The sequence below is a fragment of the Microcaecilia unicolor genome, unplaced genomic scaffold (assembly GCF_901765095.1).
Source record: "Microcaecilia unicolor unplaced genomic scaffold, aMicUni1.1, whole genome shotgun sequence".
NCBI lineage: Eukaryota > Metazoa > Chordata > Amphibia > Gymnophiona > Siphonopidae > Microcaecilia > Microcaecilia unicolor.
Genome location: NW_021963582.1, coordinates 639,124 through 653,238, shown reverse-complemented (window position 1 = coordinate 653,238; position 14,115 = coordinate 639,124). Strand labels below are relative to the sequence as shown.

General features: G+C 44.0%; 1 protein-coding gene across 1 annotated transcript in view; it reads right to left on the bottom strand.

Annotated features, from left to right (window-relative positions):
* The window catches only part of LOC115459460 (PR domain zinc finger protein 5-like), a 241,324-nt gene that overhangs the window by 197,941 nt on the left and 29,268 nt on the right, over positions 1 to 14,115 (bottom strand). Inside the window, exon 3 of the mRNA XM_030189282.1 lies at positions 12,407 to 12,529. Within this exon, the coding sequence (XP_030045142.1) occupies positions 12,407 to 12,529 (123 nt within the window). The remainder of the gene's footprint in view (positions 1 to 12,406; positions 12,530 to 14,115) is intronic.

The window sequence follows — 14,115 nt, the reverse complement described above, 5'->3', positions numbered from 1 at the left end:
TCGTGGACAGGATGCTGGGCTCGATGGACCCTTGGTCTTTTCCCAGTATGGAATTACTTATGTATTGTAAGCCACACTGAACCCGCAAATAGGTGGGAAAATGTGGGATACAAATGCAATAAATAAATAAATAAATAAAATAAAATACTAAGAAAATCCTTTAGAAAACGGAAGGAACCGACTGAAAATAATGAGAAACAGCATAAGGAATGTCAAGTCAAATGCAAAGCGCTGATAAGGAAGGCTAAGAGGGACTTCGAAAAAAAGATTGCGCTGGAGGCCAAAACACATAATAAAAACTTTTTTAGGTATATTAAAAGCAGGAAGCTGGCAAAAGAATCGGTTGGACCGCTAGATGACCGAGGAGTAAAAGGGGCAATCAGGGAAGACAAAGCCGTAGCGGAGAGACTGAATGAATTCTTTGCTTCGGTCTTCACTGAGGAAGATTTGGGTGGGATACTGGTGCCAGAAGTGGTATTCGAAGCTGATGAGTCGGAGAAACTTAATGAATTCTCTGTAAACCTGGAGAATATAATGGGGCAGTTCTTCAAACTGAAGAGTAGCAAATCTCCTGGACCGGATGGTATTCATCCCAGAGTACTGATAGAACTGAAAAATGAGCTTGCGGAGTTATTGTTAGTAATATGTCATTTACCCTTAAAATCGAGCGTGGTACCAGAAGACTGGAGGGTGGCCAATGTAACGCCGATTTTTAAAAAAGGTTTCAGAGGAGATCCGGGAAATTCTAGACCGGTGAGTCCGACGTCGGTGCCGGGCAAAATGGTAGAGACTACTATAAAGAACAAAATTATGGAGCAGATGCTGGAACTAGTGCAGATGGGAGGAGAAATTGAGAACCCACAGCCTAGAAATAAGAACAGGGAGTTCTCCCTCTGTGGAACAGCCTGGTTGTTTCGGCATCATCATCCTTGGCATCAGGAATCTCTCCCTCAGGAACAGTGGCCTAAATGCCACTGAAAAAGCCGTGTGTCTCAATCGTGATCAAAGCTACAGATACTTCTTCTAGGTTCTTAAAGTTGCACTCCCCTTCTTTTAACCTGAGAATCCTCTAAGGGAAGCTGAAGGGACAATGGAACACAAGCCAGCACTGCTGTCCACCTACTCTACAATTAAGTTCTGGAAAGGATCAGCAGCAAAAAATGACACTGAAGAGCTGTGGAAGGAGCGGTGTGTGGAGAGGCGCGTTAAAGCAGCAAAATGGCACAGCTGAGACACACCGCCAAAACAGTCTCCTGCTGTTCTTCCTCCCACAGGGCACTGTGCTCCGATACAGTTTAGGGAGGCTGGGACTGCCAGACACACATACACAGTAACTAGTAGATGACGGCAGAAAAAGACCTGCATGGTCCATCCAGTCTGCCAACAAGATAAACTCATGTGTATACCTTACCTTGATTGTACCTGCCTTTTTCAGGGCACAGACCGTACAAGTCTGCCAGCAGTATTTCCCGCCTCCCAACCACCAGTCCCGCCTCCCATCACCGGCTCTGGCACGGACCGTATAAGTCTGCCCTCCCACTATCCTCGCCTCCCAACCACCAACCTCTCTTCCCCCACCTGCTCCGCCACCCAATTTCGGCTAAGCTTGAGGATCCATTCCTACTGCACAGGATTCCTTTATGTATATCCCATGCATGTTTGAATTCCGTTACCGTTTTCATCTCCACCACCTCCCGCGGGAGGGCATTCCAAGCATCCACCACCCTCTCCGTGAAAAAAATACTTCCTGACATCTTTTTTGAGTCTGCCCCCTTCAATTCATTTCATGTCCTCTCTTTCTACCGCCTTCCCATCTCCGGAAAAGATTTTTTTGCGGATTAATACGGATTAATAGCCACATTGAGCCACCCTGTAACTGGTCGGTGGCTCCTACACCACAAACAGCACTTGACTCAGCTGACAGGAGGAAAGAAGGGCAGTACACAACCCAATCAGGAGACATTTACTGCAGATAACAAGGCTCCCACGCACTGCTAGTCTGAACGGTTAGATTGCCAATAACACACAAACTCCACTCAGCCCAGAGTGCAGCTTTTTGTGTTGGGGGGGGGGGGGGGAGGATCTGGCATCACCTGGTTTACACCCAGCAGGTTTAGGAACTGTACTTACAATCCCCAACTCAACTGAACGTAGACTCTAGACTAGGAGAACTGCACAGGCATGCTGCTACTGCCTGCTACAGACACAGTCTAGCACAGCTCTGCCTGAAAAGCCACTGTGCAGCTGCTCCCAGCCAGTATTCTCTACCACCACCTGCTGGGAGAAGGGCATAACCCACAAGTCTGGACTGATCCTTTGTGGATGTAACGGAATGTATAAATCTTTATCTTTTCCTAGACCCTGAACGTTTAAAGAATTTTTTTTGGTAGCAAGGCAATCTACTCCCTCTGTTACCCAGATTTGGAACGAAGTAACTGCTGCAGTGTATATAAAGTTATTCTAGTTCCGTTCTTAACATTTTCCTTTGAATAGATTAACAATAAAGTTTCCATTTTCTGGATCTGCTGGTCCCCTTTTTCTGCCTTAATTTTGTGGTTGTGGATATTTCTTGCAATGTACTACCTGTAACAATCTTGGATGTTTCCTCTTCTAACCACCCCCACCCCCCCCCCCCCCCCCCCCCCCCTCCAGTTTAAAAGCAATATCTTATTATCTAAGTTTATTGTGCTTGTTTTGAAAATCTTCCAAAGAAAAAAAAATGAATGTAATTTCCTTTACACAATTGAATTCACCATTATTCAGTGGCTGGCAAATACTTCTGACCTTGGAGATTAAAAATTAGTCTTATTGGCTTAAAAAAAAAAAAGAAAAAAAAGACAATCCAAATCTGTTCCGAGACCCCAGGACGTTAATGCCATCTTAATTTATTACTCGTATTTCATAACAAATTAATCTGCCTTCACAGAACCCTGGATGTTGTAATTATGTAAATTCATTAAGCAGCTTATCAGAATCTGTCCTTGATTTCCAAGTAAGTCGCCTTCCTCTATTTGTGCCTGCAACACCGAGATAGTCCACCTCTTGCACAAGTCTGCTGAGAGTTGGGTGTCTTGCTGTAGTACATTAATGACTGTGGCTTCCAAACACACTTCTGGTTCCTGGTATATGAATCTTCACCCCTTCAATAGTTTACTTGTCCTTCCAACTATCACCCCATCTCCCTCCTCCCTTTCCTGTCCAAGATACTTGAACGTGCTGTTCACCGCCACTGTCTTGACTTTTTCATCTCAAACTATTCTTGATCAATCTGGCTTCCGCCCTCTACATTCCTTGCTAAAAGTCTCCAAAGGTCTCTATTCTATTCTCATCCTTCTCGATTTATCTGCTGCTTTTGACACTGTTGATCATCACCTACTCCTTGATACTCTGTCCTTGCTTCAATTTTAGGGCTCTGTCCTTTCTTGGTTTTCTTCTTATCTCTTCCATCACAATTTTAGTGTATGCTCTGCTGCATCCTCCTCCACTTCTATCAGTTGGTGTACCTCAGGGCTCCGTCTTGGACCTCTTCTTTTCTCCATCTATACTTCTTCCCTCGGAGCTCCAATTTCCTCCCATGGTTTTCAGTATCACCTGTTATGCTGATGACTCTCAGATCTACCTCTCCACACTAGAAATTTCAGCAGGATCCAGGTCCAAGTCTGCTTGGATGTCTCATCACCATCTGAAACTAAACATAGCCAAGACTGAGCTTCTTACATTTCCCCTAAACCCACCTCTCCATGTTGTGAAATATGAAGAATGTCAAATTTATTTATTATTTGTTACATTTGTATCCCACATTTTCCCACCTATTTGCAGGCTCAATGTGGCTTACGCAGTACCGTAATGGCAATCACCAATTCCGTATGAACAAATACAAAGTGATGTTGTGATAGAATAAAGATCATGTGTAACAGACACATTAGGGAATCGTAGGGAGGAAGAGTTTAAGTTATGTACAGTACGAGCTTTGGTTTCATTGTGTTGTAGGGTTCAGGCATTTAAGTTGGATCGGTAGTGTATGCCTTGTCGAACAGGTTCGTTTTGAGTGATTTCCGGAGTTTAGGTGGTCATACGTTGTTTTCACAGCGTTTGGTAATGCGTTCCATAGTTGTGTGTTTAAATAGGAGAAGCTGGATGCATAAGTTGATTTGTATTTGAGTCCTCTGCAGCTTGGGTAGTGGAGATTTAGGTATGTTCGTGTTGATCTTGTTATGTTTCTGGTTGGTAGGTCAATGAGGTCAGTCCATGTATCCCGGGGTTTCGCCGTAGGTAATTTTATGAACCATGGTGCAGATTTTGAACACAATATGTTCTTTGATTGGGAGCCAGTGCAGTTTTTCTTGTAGGGGTTTGGCGCTTTCGATCGCGTTTTTCCATAATTTAGTATTCACAATAGATTCAAGACGTTTAGCAAGCCATGGTAGTTTGCCACTGGTTTATAAATTTCAGGCTAGACAAATCAGCTCCCATTGATTTGGGAATAGGAGTCAGCAGAAGGTGTTGACTTAAGTAAAAGGAAGGACAGACATCTATGTAACTAGCTTTCTTAGACAACCTTTTGAGGTAGACATTAATAGTATTATATCAACTTCCAAAAATTAATTCCACAGCATATCTCCTCTCTCCTTCTGTTGCTCCCACCAATGGCACTACTGTCTGGTTTCAACAAAGACTTTGCCTAATAATATCTATTTTAGTGCAAAATAATTTGCTCTCTCATCCGCCGTAGGTTGTATTTCACGTTAAATCATCTGTTATCAATGAGTTGAAAATCTAGAAAAGCTGTTTGATGAATTTTATCAGCTATCATTTTTCCATATATTCCATTTGACACAACAGAATTTTATATATTTTAATCTCTTCTTCCACTGTCTATAAATACCAGGATCCTTAGTTTACTCCAGCATCTCTCTAGCCTCCTACAGCCCCTCTTAAGATTTGCCAACTCTGGTATATACCAGTGATTCTGTTTTTAAGCAACCATTCCTTTTTTTCAGGGGTGCTAATTCGTCTAAGAATAAAGACGGCATTATTCCAAACCTGTAGTCGTTGTATCTCTGACTTTAGTTCTTCCCTCACTTTCTACCAATAAAAAGTTCTGCATCAATTTTTCCCCGGCCAAGACCTGTATTAATCTTAGACTTGGATTGAAAACTCTTAAATGGTCTTAGAATAAAATTCAAAACAAAATGATCCGTCCAAGGAATTGCATTCCACTTCCGATGTCCTATTAGTGTCTCTGAGTCAATCCTTTTGGTGAAAGCCAGAAAATCAAGTGTATGACCATCTTTATGTCACTTGATCAGTATCAATCCTAATTGCAACAAAACATTTTTTTAAAAACTGCTGTACTGAAACGTCACTACAATTTTCCATGTGGATATTCATATCTCCTAAAATAATTAATTCCTTAAAAAAAAACGTATATGAAGCTATGATTTCAAGTATCCGCTCACTAATATCATTCCAATCCAGGTGGCCTACAGATTAAAATTATCCCCCGTTTCTCCTTCTTCATAATATCAGTAAGTTGGCAGACCACCACTTCCAACCCTTTTCCATAATGTTTTCTACCTATCTTTATAAATAATAGCCAACCCGCCTCCCTTCCCGTCTTGCTAGGATTATGTAATATCCGATAAACTATAGGACAAAGTTCTAACACATGGGGAGAATTAGGGTCTGGCAACCAAGTTTCTGCTATAAAGTGAAACCCACTTATGTACCATTAATCAGGTCATGAATTAAAATTGTCTTATTACAGACTGAAAGGCAGATGATCAAAAGCTATTAGACCTATGATCAGAGATAATGCATGCAAATTTAAGCAGCGCAATTATCTCTGATTATGGGGTAAAAGTGCGGGAGAATTGTCCCTGAGCATGCGCTCAGCACAATCCTCCCACACTTGTTTGACAGGTCTGGGCTGGAGACCAACGAAAAGAGAAGGACGCCATCTTTAAATTGGAAGATGGATGTCCTCAACTGCCCTGTTCAGGGACGGCCAAATTTCAAGGGGGGGTGTCAGAGGTATAGCGATGGGGCAGTTAAGGACGTCAAAAATTGGATGTTTCTATGAGAAAGACGTCTTTCTCATAGAAATATCCAATTTTGGACGTCCTTAACTGCCCATTGCAGAAACGTCCAAATTTTGGACATCCTCAACTGCCTTCGCTGGCAGGTTTGCTATAGGGGGGAATGGGGGCCTGCCAGCATGCAAGACAGGGCTCACCATTCCTCCCCAATGATCTGCAAACCCTAACGCCAGCTCGGAGCTGGCGAAGGGTTTGTCGCGGCCAGCGACCCAATCTTTGGCACACTGGACGCTGATCATTGAGGATGAATGCGTTAAGCGCTGATTAGCATGCATTTGCATGCTACTTGCACTAAGAGCCCTTGAGCGCGTTGTTTCGCACGCCAAGGGCTCCGATCATGGTGCGGTAGCAAATGCCGGCGCTAGTATGGCGCTAACAGCCTCTAGCACCTGCGTTTGCTTTTGATCATCTGCCTTTGAGCGTGCATTTAAACAAGCATTCAATTGACCCATAATCTTCTTCAGTAGGAACCTTTTGAATATACACCTACCCTTGTCTCTTTGTTCTTTTCTTCCTAACATTATCATAAAAAGGTCTAACCCCATACCACTTCTGGGATCCGTATACATGATGTTATACAAATTACCCAAATCTCTACTTACTCTATTCCTGTGGCGTATTTGTTTGTAACCTGATTGTATTATTAGTATTGATAAACTCTCTAACTCCCCCATGTTTTCCAACTTCTGCTTTTCCACCCCCAACCCTAGATAACACAGCTGTAATAGTAACAACCAAGACATTATGCTTTTACAAAAGGTCTGTTGAACAGTACCTTCACTTCCAGTAGCCCTAAAGTTGCCCACAAAGGTGCACACTAAGGTGCGTGAAACCCCCCTTAAATGTGCCCCTTCAGCGGCGCGCCACTCAGACTTGGCACGCTGATAAGGTTCCTCTGCGAGAGCGTGTTAGAACCGCTGATGATGTCATGAGAGGGCGGGGCTTCGTGCCACGCTGTTGGAAAACGAGCAGGAAAGGGTCTCTAGTTGAAAACATAAGCACAAGAACATAAGCACCGCCATACTGGGAAAAGACCAAGGGTCCATCAAGCCCAGCATCCTGTCTCCGACAGCGGCCAATCCAGGCTTCAAGAACCCGGCAAAACCCCCTCCAAAAAAAATATTTAATAATGTTCAAAGGACATTTCCTTCAGGAATCTATCCAAACCCCCCTTAAACTCTGTAAGGCCAGCTGCTGTCACTACATTTTCCGGCAACGAGTTCCAGAGTCTAACTACACGCTGAGTAAAGAAAAACTTTCTCCTGTTTCTTTTAAATCTACCATATTCTAGCTTCATCTTGTGTCCCCTGGTTCTATTGTTGTTTGAAAGTGTAAACAACGCTTCACATCTGTCCGCTCTACTCCGCTCATTATCTGTTAGACTTCGATCATATCACCTCTCCAGTCCGCCTTTCCTCCAAGCTGAGAGCCCTACCTTCTCAGTCTTTCCTCATAAGACAGTCGGTCCATCCCTTTATCATTTTCGTCGCCCTTCTCTGCACCTTCTCCAATTCCTTATATCTTTTTTGAGATGCGGTGACCAGAATTGAACACAATATTCGAGGTGCGGTCGCACCATGGAGCGATACAATGGCATTATAATATCCTTGTGTTTGTTTTCCATCCCTTTCCTAATAGTATATATTAGTATGTTATATGACAAGGCTACAGCCCAGAGGTACAAAATGAAACAACAAAATCCTGACTACGTCTCCCAGAATGCATTGCCCGTCCCAGCAAAGGGAGCCCCAGGGATAGACAAGATGGGTATATACCAACTCTGACCACAAGAGGGAGGGAGAAGGAAGAAGCCCAGTTCCCTGGCTCCGTAATCAATACATGATGCCTCCCACCTGTAGAGGAAGGGTGGGGTGAGAGCAGGTGGAGGAGGGGTTAAGGCTGAGCAAGAAGCAGAAGGAGGATGGAATGGGAGCTGGAGAGCCCTGAGGAAGGTAGCACCTAAAGGGGAAAGCTATGTGTTTAAAAGTTTTGATTTAAAATCTGTTGGAAGGAAGAAGCCTGTTTTGATTTGAACTGTTTGCTGTGGGGGAAGGGCAGAGGATGGAAGAGTTATAAGCCTGGTTCCCCAGCTGCTCCTGTTTGTTGTGTAAGAACCAGTGTTGCCAAGTGGGCGTTTTACCGCCCAATTGGGCGGTTTTCCGCGACCCGCTGCGGTCGCGGTTTTTTGGACTTCTTTTTTTTTTCTTTCCGCGGTTTTTTTCGGCCGCGGGGGGCGGGTTAGTGACGTTTTGGGCGTGGTTAGTGACGTTCTGGGCGGGCCGATGACAGCGGGGGCGGGGTGATGACGCGGGGGGGGGGGGGTCAGGGGGGGGGTTTTGAGTTTGGGCGGGTTTTGGGCTGTTTTTAGGTTGGATTGGGTGGGAAAAAAATTTTCCACCTGGCAACCCTGGTAAGAACTGGGGGAGCTGGAAACCCTGGTTGGACAGGAGGGAACAATTTTGGCTGAAGGCCAGCAGCACTGCTTGTGATACGTACTGTGAAAAGGAAGTATTTCCAAAGGGGACTATTGCAGCCCTCAAGAAAGGTCAGAGAACTTTGGATTGCTGGTGAGGGGCAGCACTATCCTGCCTGGGCAGCCCTAACCCAGGGCTGGACTGAAGCTTTTGTGTTGTAACTTGGAAACAAAAATAAAAAGAAAAGAATATTTGAAATTATCTGCTGGTGGCATTTGTGGGCTGGATTAATCCTGGGGAGGAGACTTCCTTCCTCCCCCTACTGCGCAGCGGACCCGTTACAATATGTATATATATAAGTATACACTGTCAGCTAGCACATTTGCTTATTTCCGATCTGAGGAAGAAGAGCAACCTTCGAAAGCTAATCAGAAATGTATTAAGTTATGTCCCAATAAAAAAGGTATCATCTTATTTTCTTTCCATGTTTATTTTGTTTGATTTCTATTGATAACCTTAAGAGTGGACTAACATGGCTACCACACCTCTCTACTTGTAGTGGAAAAAGTGGTGATCCTTCCCATACTAACCAAAAACACACTGGACCCACATATAGGTGACCCCTGCAGCCATAAGTGCTATTCTAGTGGTGTATTGTTGGGGACAGTAGGTTTTGGTGGGTTTTGGAGGACTCATTATACAATGTAATGGAGCAACAGTGAAATGGAGCTTTTATGTGCAGTCCACTGCAATACCTCCTAGGTGCCTCACTGCCTCCTGGATGTTGAGTGCCAGTTTACTAAGAAACGCTGGTTCCTCCTACATCCCAATGGCTTGATTTTGTGCATTTTTCACTTGGAATTTTGTTTTTTTTTTAAATGGTCAAAAAAAGATAGACGTACTGAGACGTAATGATTAGAAAAGGGCATTTTCGAAACAAAAGATAAACATTTTCCGTTTCAAAAATGGTCATATTTTCTATTCAATTTTTGGACGTTTTGAGTAAAATGTCCAAAGTTGGATTGAGATGTCATCTCGAAAATTCCCTCTATATTATCGACTCTATTTGGAAGATACTTCTGACCCTTTGGCACTGACTTCCGTGCTTTTGTAGATGTTTCTTTTATTCACATGTGAGACTTCCACACCTCTCCTTAGCCTTAGCCTTGAATGGGTGGCAGAGACGTTGGGAGGCGGGGCTAGTGCTGGGCCCCTTATATGGTCTGTGCCAGGGCTGGTGGTTGGGAGGCGGGGATAGTACTGGGGCGGACTTATACGGTCTGTGCCCTGAAAAAGACAGGTACAAATCAAGGTAAGGTATATACAAAAAACTAGCACATATGAGTTTATCTTGTTGGGCAGACTGGATGGACCGTGCAGGTCTTTTCTGCCGTCATCTACTATGTTACTATCCAGCTTATAATCGAAAGTAATCGCCGGCTATTTCCCGACACAAATCGGGATATGGCCGGCGATTTTGCAAAAAGCGGCGAAAAGCATATATTCGAAAGCTACATTTGTGATAGCTTCGCCGCTTTCCCCTTCGCCTCGCCGGCGAAAGTTCAAAGGGGCGTGTTGGCGGCGAAGCGAAGGCGGGACATGGGCAGGCTTGGGCGTGGCTACCAGACGCCGGCTTTCGCGGATAATGGAAAAAATAAAACCCGGCGATAAGCATTATTTCGCCGGGTTTACTTGGTCCTTTTATTTTCACGACCAAGGCCTCAAAAAGTGTGCCCCAACTGACCAGATGATCTCCCCTTACTCCCCATTGGTCGCCAACCCCCTCCCACACTAAAATTATTAAAATACAAACCTTTTTTGCCAGCCTGTATGCCAGCCTCAAATGTCATACCCAGCACCCTGACAGCATTATGCAGGTCCCTGGAACAGTTTGTTGTTGGTTGCAGTGGACTGCAGAAAGGCAGAGCCAGGCCCATCCCCCCCCCCCTACCTGTTTCCACTTGTGGTGGGTATGTTGAGCCCTCCCAAACCCCCCAAAACCCACTGTACCCACATGTAGGTGCTCCCCTTCAGCCCTTAGGGCTAGGGTAATGGTGCACACTTGTGGGCAGTGGGTTTTGGGGGGGATTGTGGGGACTCAGCACACAAAGGAAGGGTGCTATGCACCTGGAAGCTAATTTGGTTGTTTATAAAAGATGTTTGAAGTGCCCCCTAGGGTGCCCGGTTGGTGTCCCTGGCATGTGAGGGGGACCATTGCACTACAAATGCTGGCTCCGTCCCACGGCCAAATGCCTTGGATTTCGCCGGGTTTCAGATCGGCCGGCATTTTTTTTCCATTATTGCGGAAAAAACAAGAGTGGCGATCTCAAACCCGGCGAAATCCAAGGCATTTCGCCGGCCCACACCGTATTATCGAAAAAAAAGATGGCCGGCCATCTTTTTTGAAATACAGTTCCGGCCAGCCTGTTGCGCCGCCGCCAAAATAGATCGCCGGCGACCTATTCGCCAGCGACGTTCGATTATTCCCCTCCATGTTACTAATCATACTTTAGATGGTAGTTTTTGTCCAATTGCTCATCTTTTTCTTCGGATAGTGCAATGGCCTGAAACCATGGGTCCATTTGTCCAGTTAACTTCAATGGTTAGGTACTGAATATTGACACAACCACATAAGTGCCCACTCCATCCCACAAAATGGACAGCTATAGCTTTAGGGTTAGTCTTAACATTCAGCCGCACTGAGGCTCCCGAGGAAATTAAAAGAAATGGGATAGGAGGCAAGATCTCGTGCTAGAATCGCTAACTCGGTTAAAAGAAAGAAGGGTAGGGTCAACTTTCTCAATGAAAGAAGGTCAAAAGATATCATAAGTACATAAGTAATGCACACCTGGGAAAAGACCAAGGGTCCATCGAGCCCAGCATCCTGTCCATGACAGCGGCCAATCCAGGGTAAGGGCACCTGGCGAGCTTCCCAAACGTACAAACATTCCATACATGTTATTCCTGGAATTGTGGATGTTTCCATTTAGTAGCAGTTTATGGACTTGTCCTTAGGAAACCATCTAACCCCTTTTTAAACTCTGCTAAGCTAACCAGTAATCAGTAAGAAAAAGGAGGATGATCAAATCTGTTGACAACTAAATTGTTCAAAAGCTGTTAGATCATGAATGGATTTTGAGGCATTGTAAGACAGGAAAACTAGCATCTAGATTGCATTTCTCTGCAGTAAATTTCAACAGCTAACTTGTGCACATAGGGAACAACCACTGAGCTTTAAAAAGATGACAGAGGTGTATAGATAGTATCATGAGTTAAAGGGTAAACGGAACGGATTGTTTTCCCTCCTTCAAAAAGGACAAAGATCAGGGGACAAGCCATGAAATTAATCATAGAAAATATTTATTCATTCAACGCTCAATTACGGTCTGGAATTTGTTACCACAGGACACAGTAAAAGCAGTTAGCCTAGCTGGGTTCAAAAAAAAGGTTTAACAAATTCCTGGAGTACTACTCCAAGAATTACTATTAAGGTAGACCTGGGGAAGCCAGTGCTTATCCCCGAGGTAAGTGACGTGGAATCGTGCCAGCTTTCGGGATTTTGCTATGCGCTTGTGATGGGGACAAGACACTCCTGGAAAAAGAATACTTGCATTGATGGACTTTTGTCTGATCCACTGTGGCCGTACTTATTTACTTGTACAGTTGGAAAAGCTGTTTATTTTAATTTATTTAAGGCCAAAAGGGCAGAATTCTAAGCTTAACTTAATCTTTCAGAATTCTTTTTTCTTCATCTAATCTAAAGCCATATAAATCTGTATTCATCTGTATTTTAATTGAACTACATTTCCTGAAATGACTTTTCAATTATTATATTCTAAATCAAAGAAAAGGAACAGAAAAAGCTGAGTGCAATACAAAACTCCAACCATTTACCTGGATGGCAGCCAGATTCTTCTGCTCCTGCGATGGAGCCTCATGGATGAATCGCAGCCAGTTGGAATGACGTGGATTACTGGCATCAAGGACATACAGGACTTCTCCCTTACTCCCACGAACCTGAAACACAGCAGATCATGGTAACATTAGACCCAGCAACCCAAAGAGGGGCATAATCGAAAGGGACGCCAAGTTTTTCTGAGGACGTCCTCGCCTCTAAATTCTAAAGCATGCAGTTAAAAAGGGGCGTGGCCATGGGCAGGGAAAAGGGCATTTTCATGGGTGTTCCCAAATTTAGGTGTATTGTTATAGCATATGGCCCAGTCAGAGTAAATCTATGCACAGGGATTTACGCCAAAATTTTCGTAGGTGTAAATCGAGGCGTGTAGTTTTAGGCACGCCTAAATCTTATAGAATATGCTTAGGCAAAAATGATTTCTGGACAGATTTTCCAGGCGCCATGTAAAAATCCTGAGCAGCTGTATTAAAAAAAACCCAAAAGAAAACCCCATAATCTCCAGAAAAATGATACAGCATACCAAGATTCATTCAGATTTATTTTTCTTAATTACTTCTAAGCTGTTTCCATAAAAACATATATAGTGTTATTTAGCAACATTTGCTTGTGTTCTCGTGAAGAAGGGTTACCTTCGAAAGCTAATCAAAAAATGTATTAAGTTATTCCAATATGTCCAATAAATGTTTTTTTAAATTAGTCAAACAGTGGACGTCAGACTCACAGAAACAGAAGCCTGCGCAGCCTTCTACATGGAATGTTGCTAGTGGAATAGCAACATTCCATGTAGAATCTCCAATAGTAGCAACATTCCATGTAGAATCTCCAGTAGTAGCAACATTCCATCTAGAACCTCCAATAGTAGCAACATTCCATGTAGAATCTCCAATAGTATCTATTTTATTTTTGTTACATTTGTACCCTGGCGCTTTCCCACTCATGGCAGGCTCAATGCGGCTTACATGGGGCAAGGAGGGTTAAGTGACTTGCCCAGAGTCACAAGGAGCTGCCTGTGCAGGGAATTGAACTCAATACCTCAGGACCAAAGCCCACCACCCTAACCACTAGGCCACTCCTCCTTCTCATCAGTTTATATCACTGTGCTGCCAAAGCCGGGGAAAGATATTGAATTGGTAGGTTCTTACCGTCCTATCTCACTAATAAACCAAGATCTTAATCTTCTGGCCGGCATACTGGCGGCACGGTTGGGGGGGCTTTTGTTCCCCCAGCTTATACATCCTGATCAGGTGGGATTCGTCCCGGGTAGATCTGCGTCAGCTAACATCTTAAAAGTGTGCAGGATACTACGGGAAGGGATGAGATGCCCTGGGGAGTGGAGGAGTGGCCTAGTGGTTAGGGAGGTGGACTCTGGTCCTGGGGAACTGAGTTTGATTCCCACTTCAGGCACAGGCAGCTCCTTGTAACTCTGGGCAAGTCACTTAACCCTCCATTGCCCCAGGTACAAGTAAGTATCTGTATATATAATATGTAAGCTGCATTGAGCCTGCCATGAGTGGGAAAGCGTGGGGTACAAATGTAACAAAAAAAAAAAAAAAATTCTAGCTGAGTTTGAACACGGAAAAGGCATTTGATAAGATAATATGGGAATACCTGTTTGGGGAGTGGTATGGCATATCGGGAGCTTTTTTGGACTGGGTACGGGTGCTATACAGTAATCCCACAGCTCAAC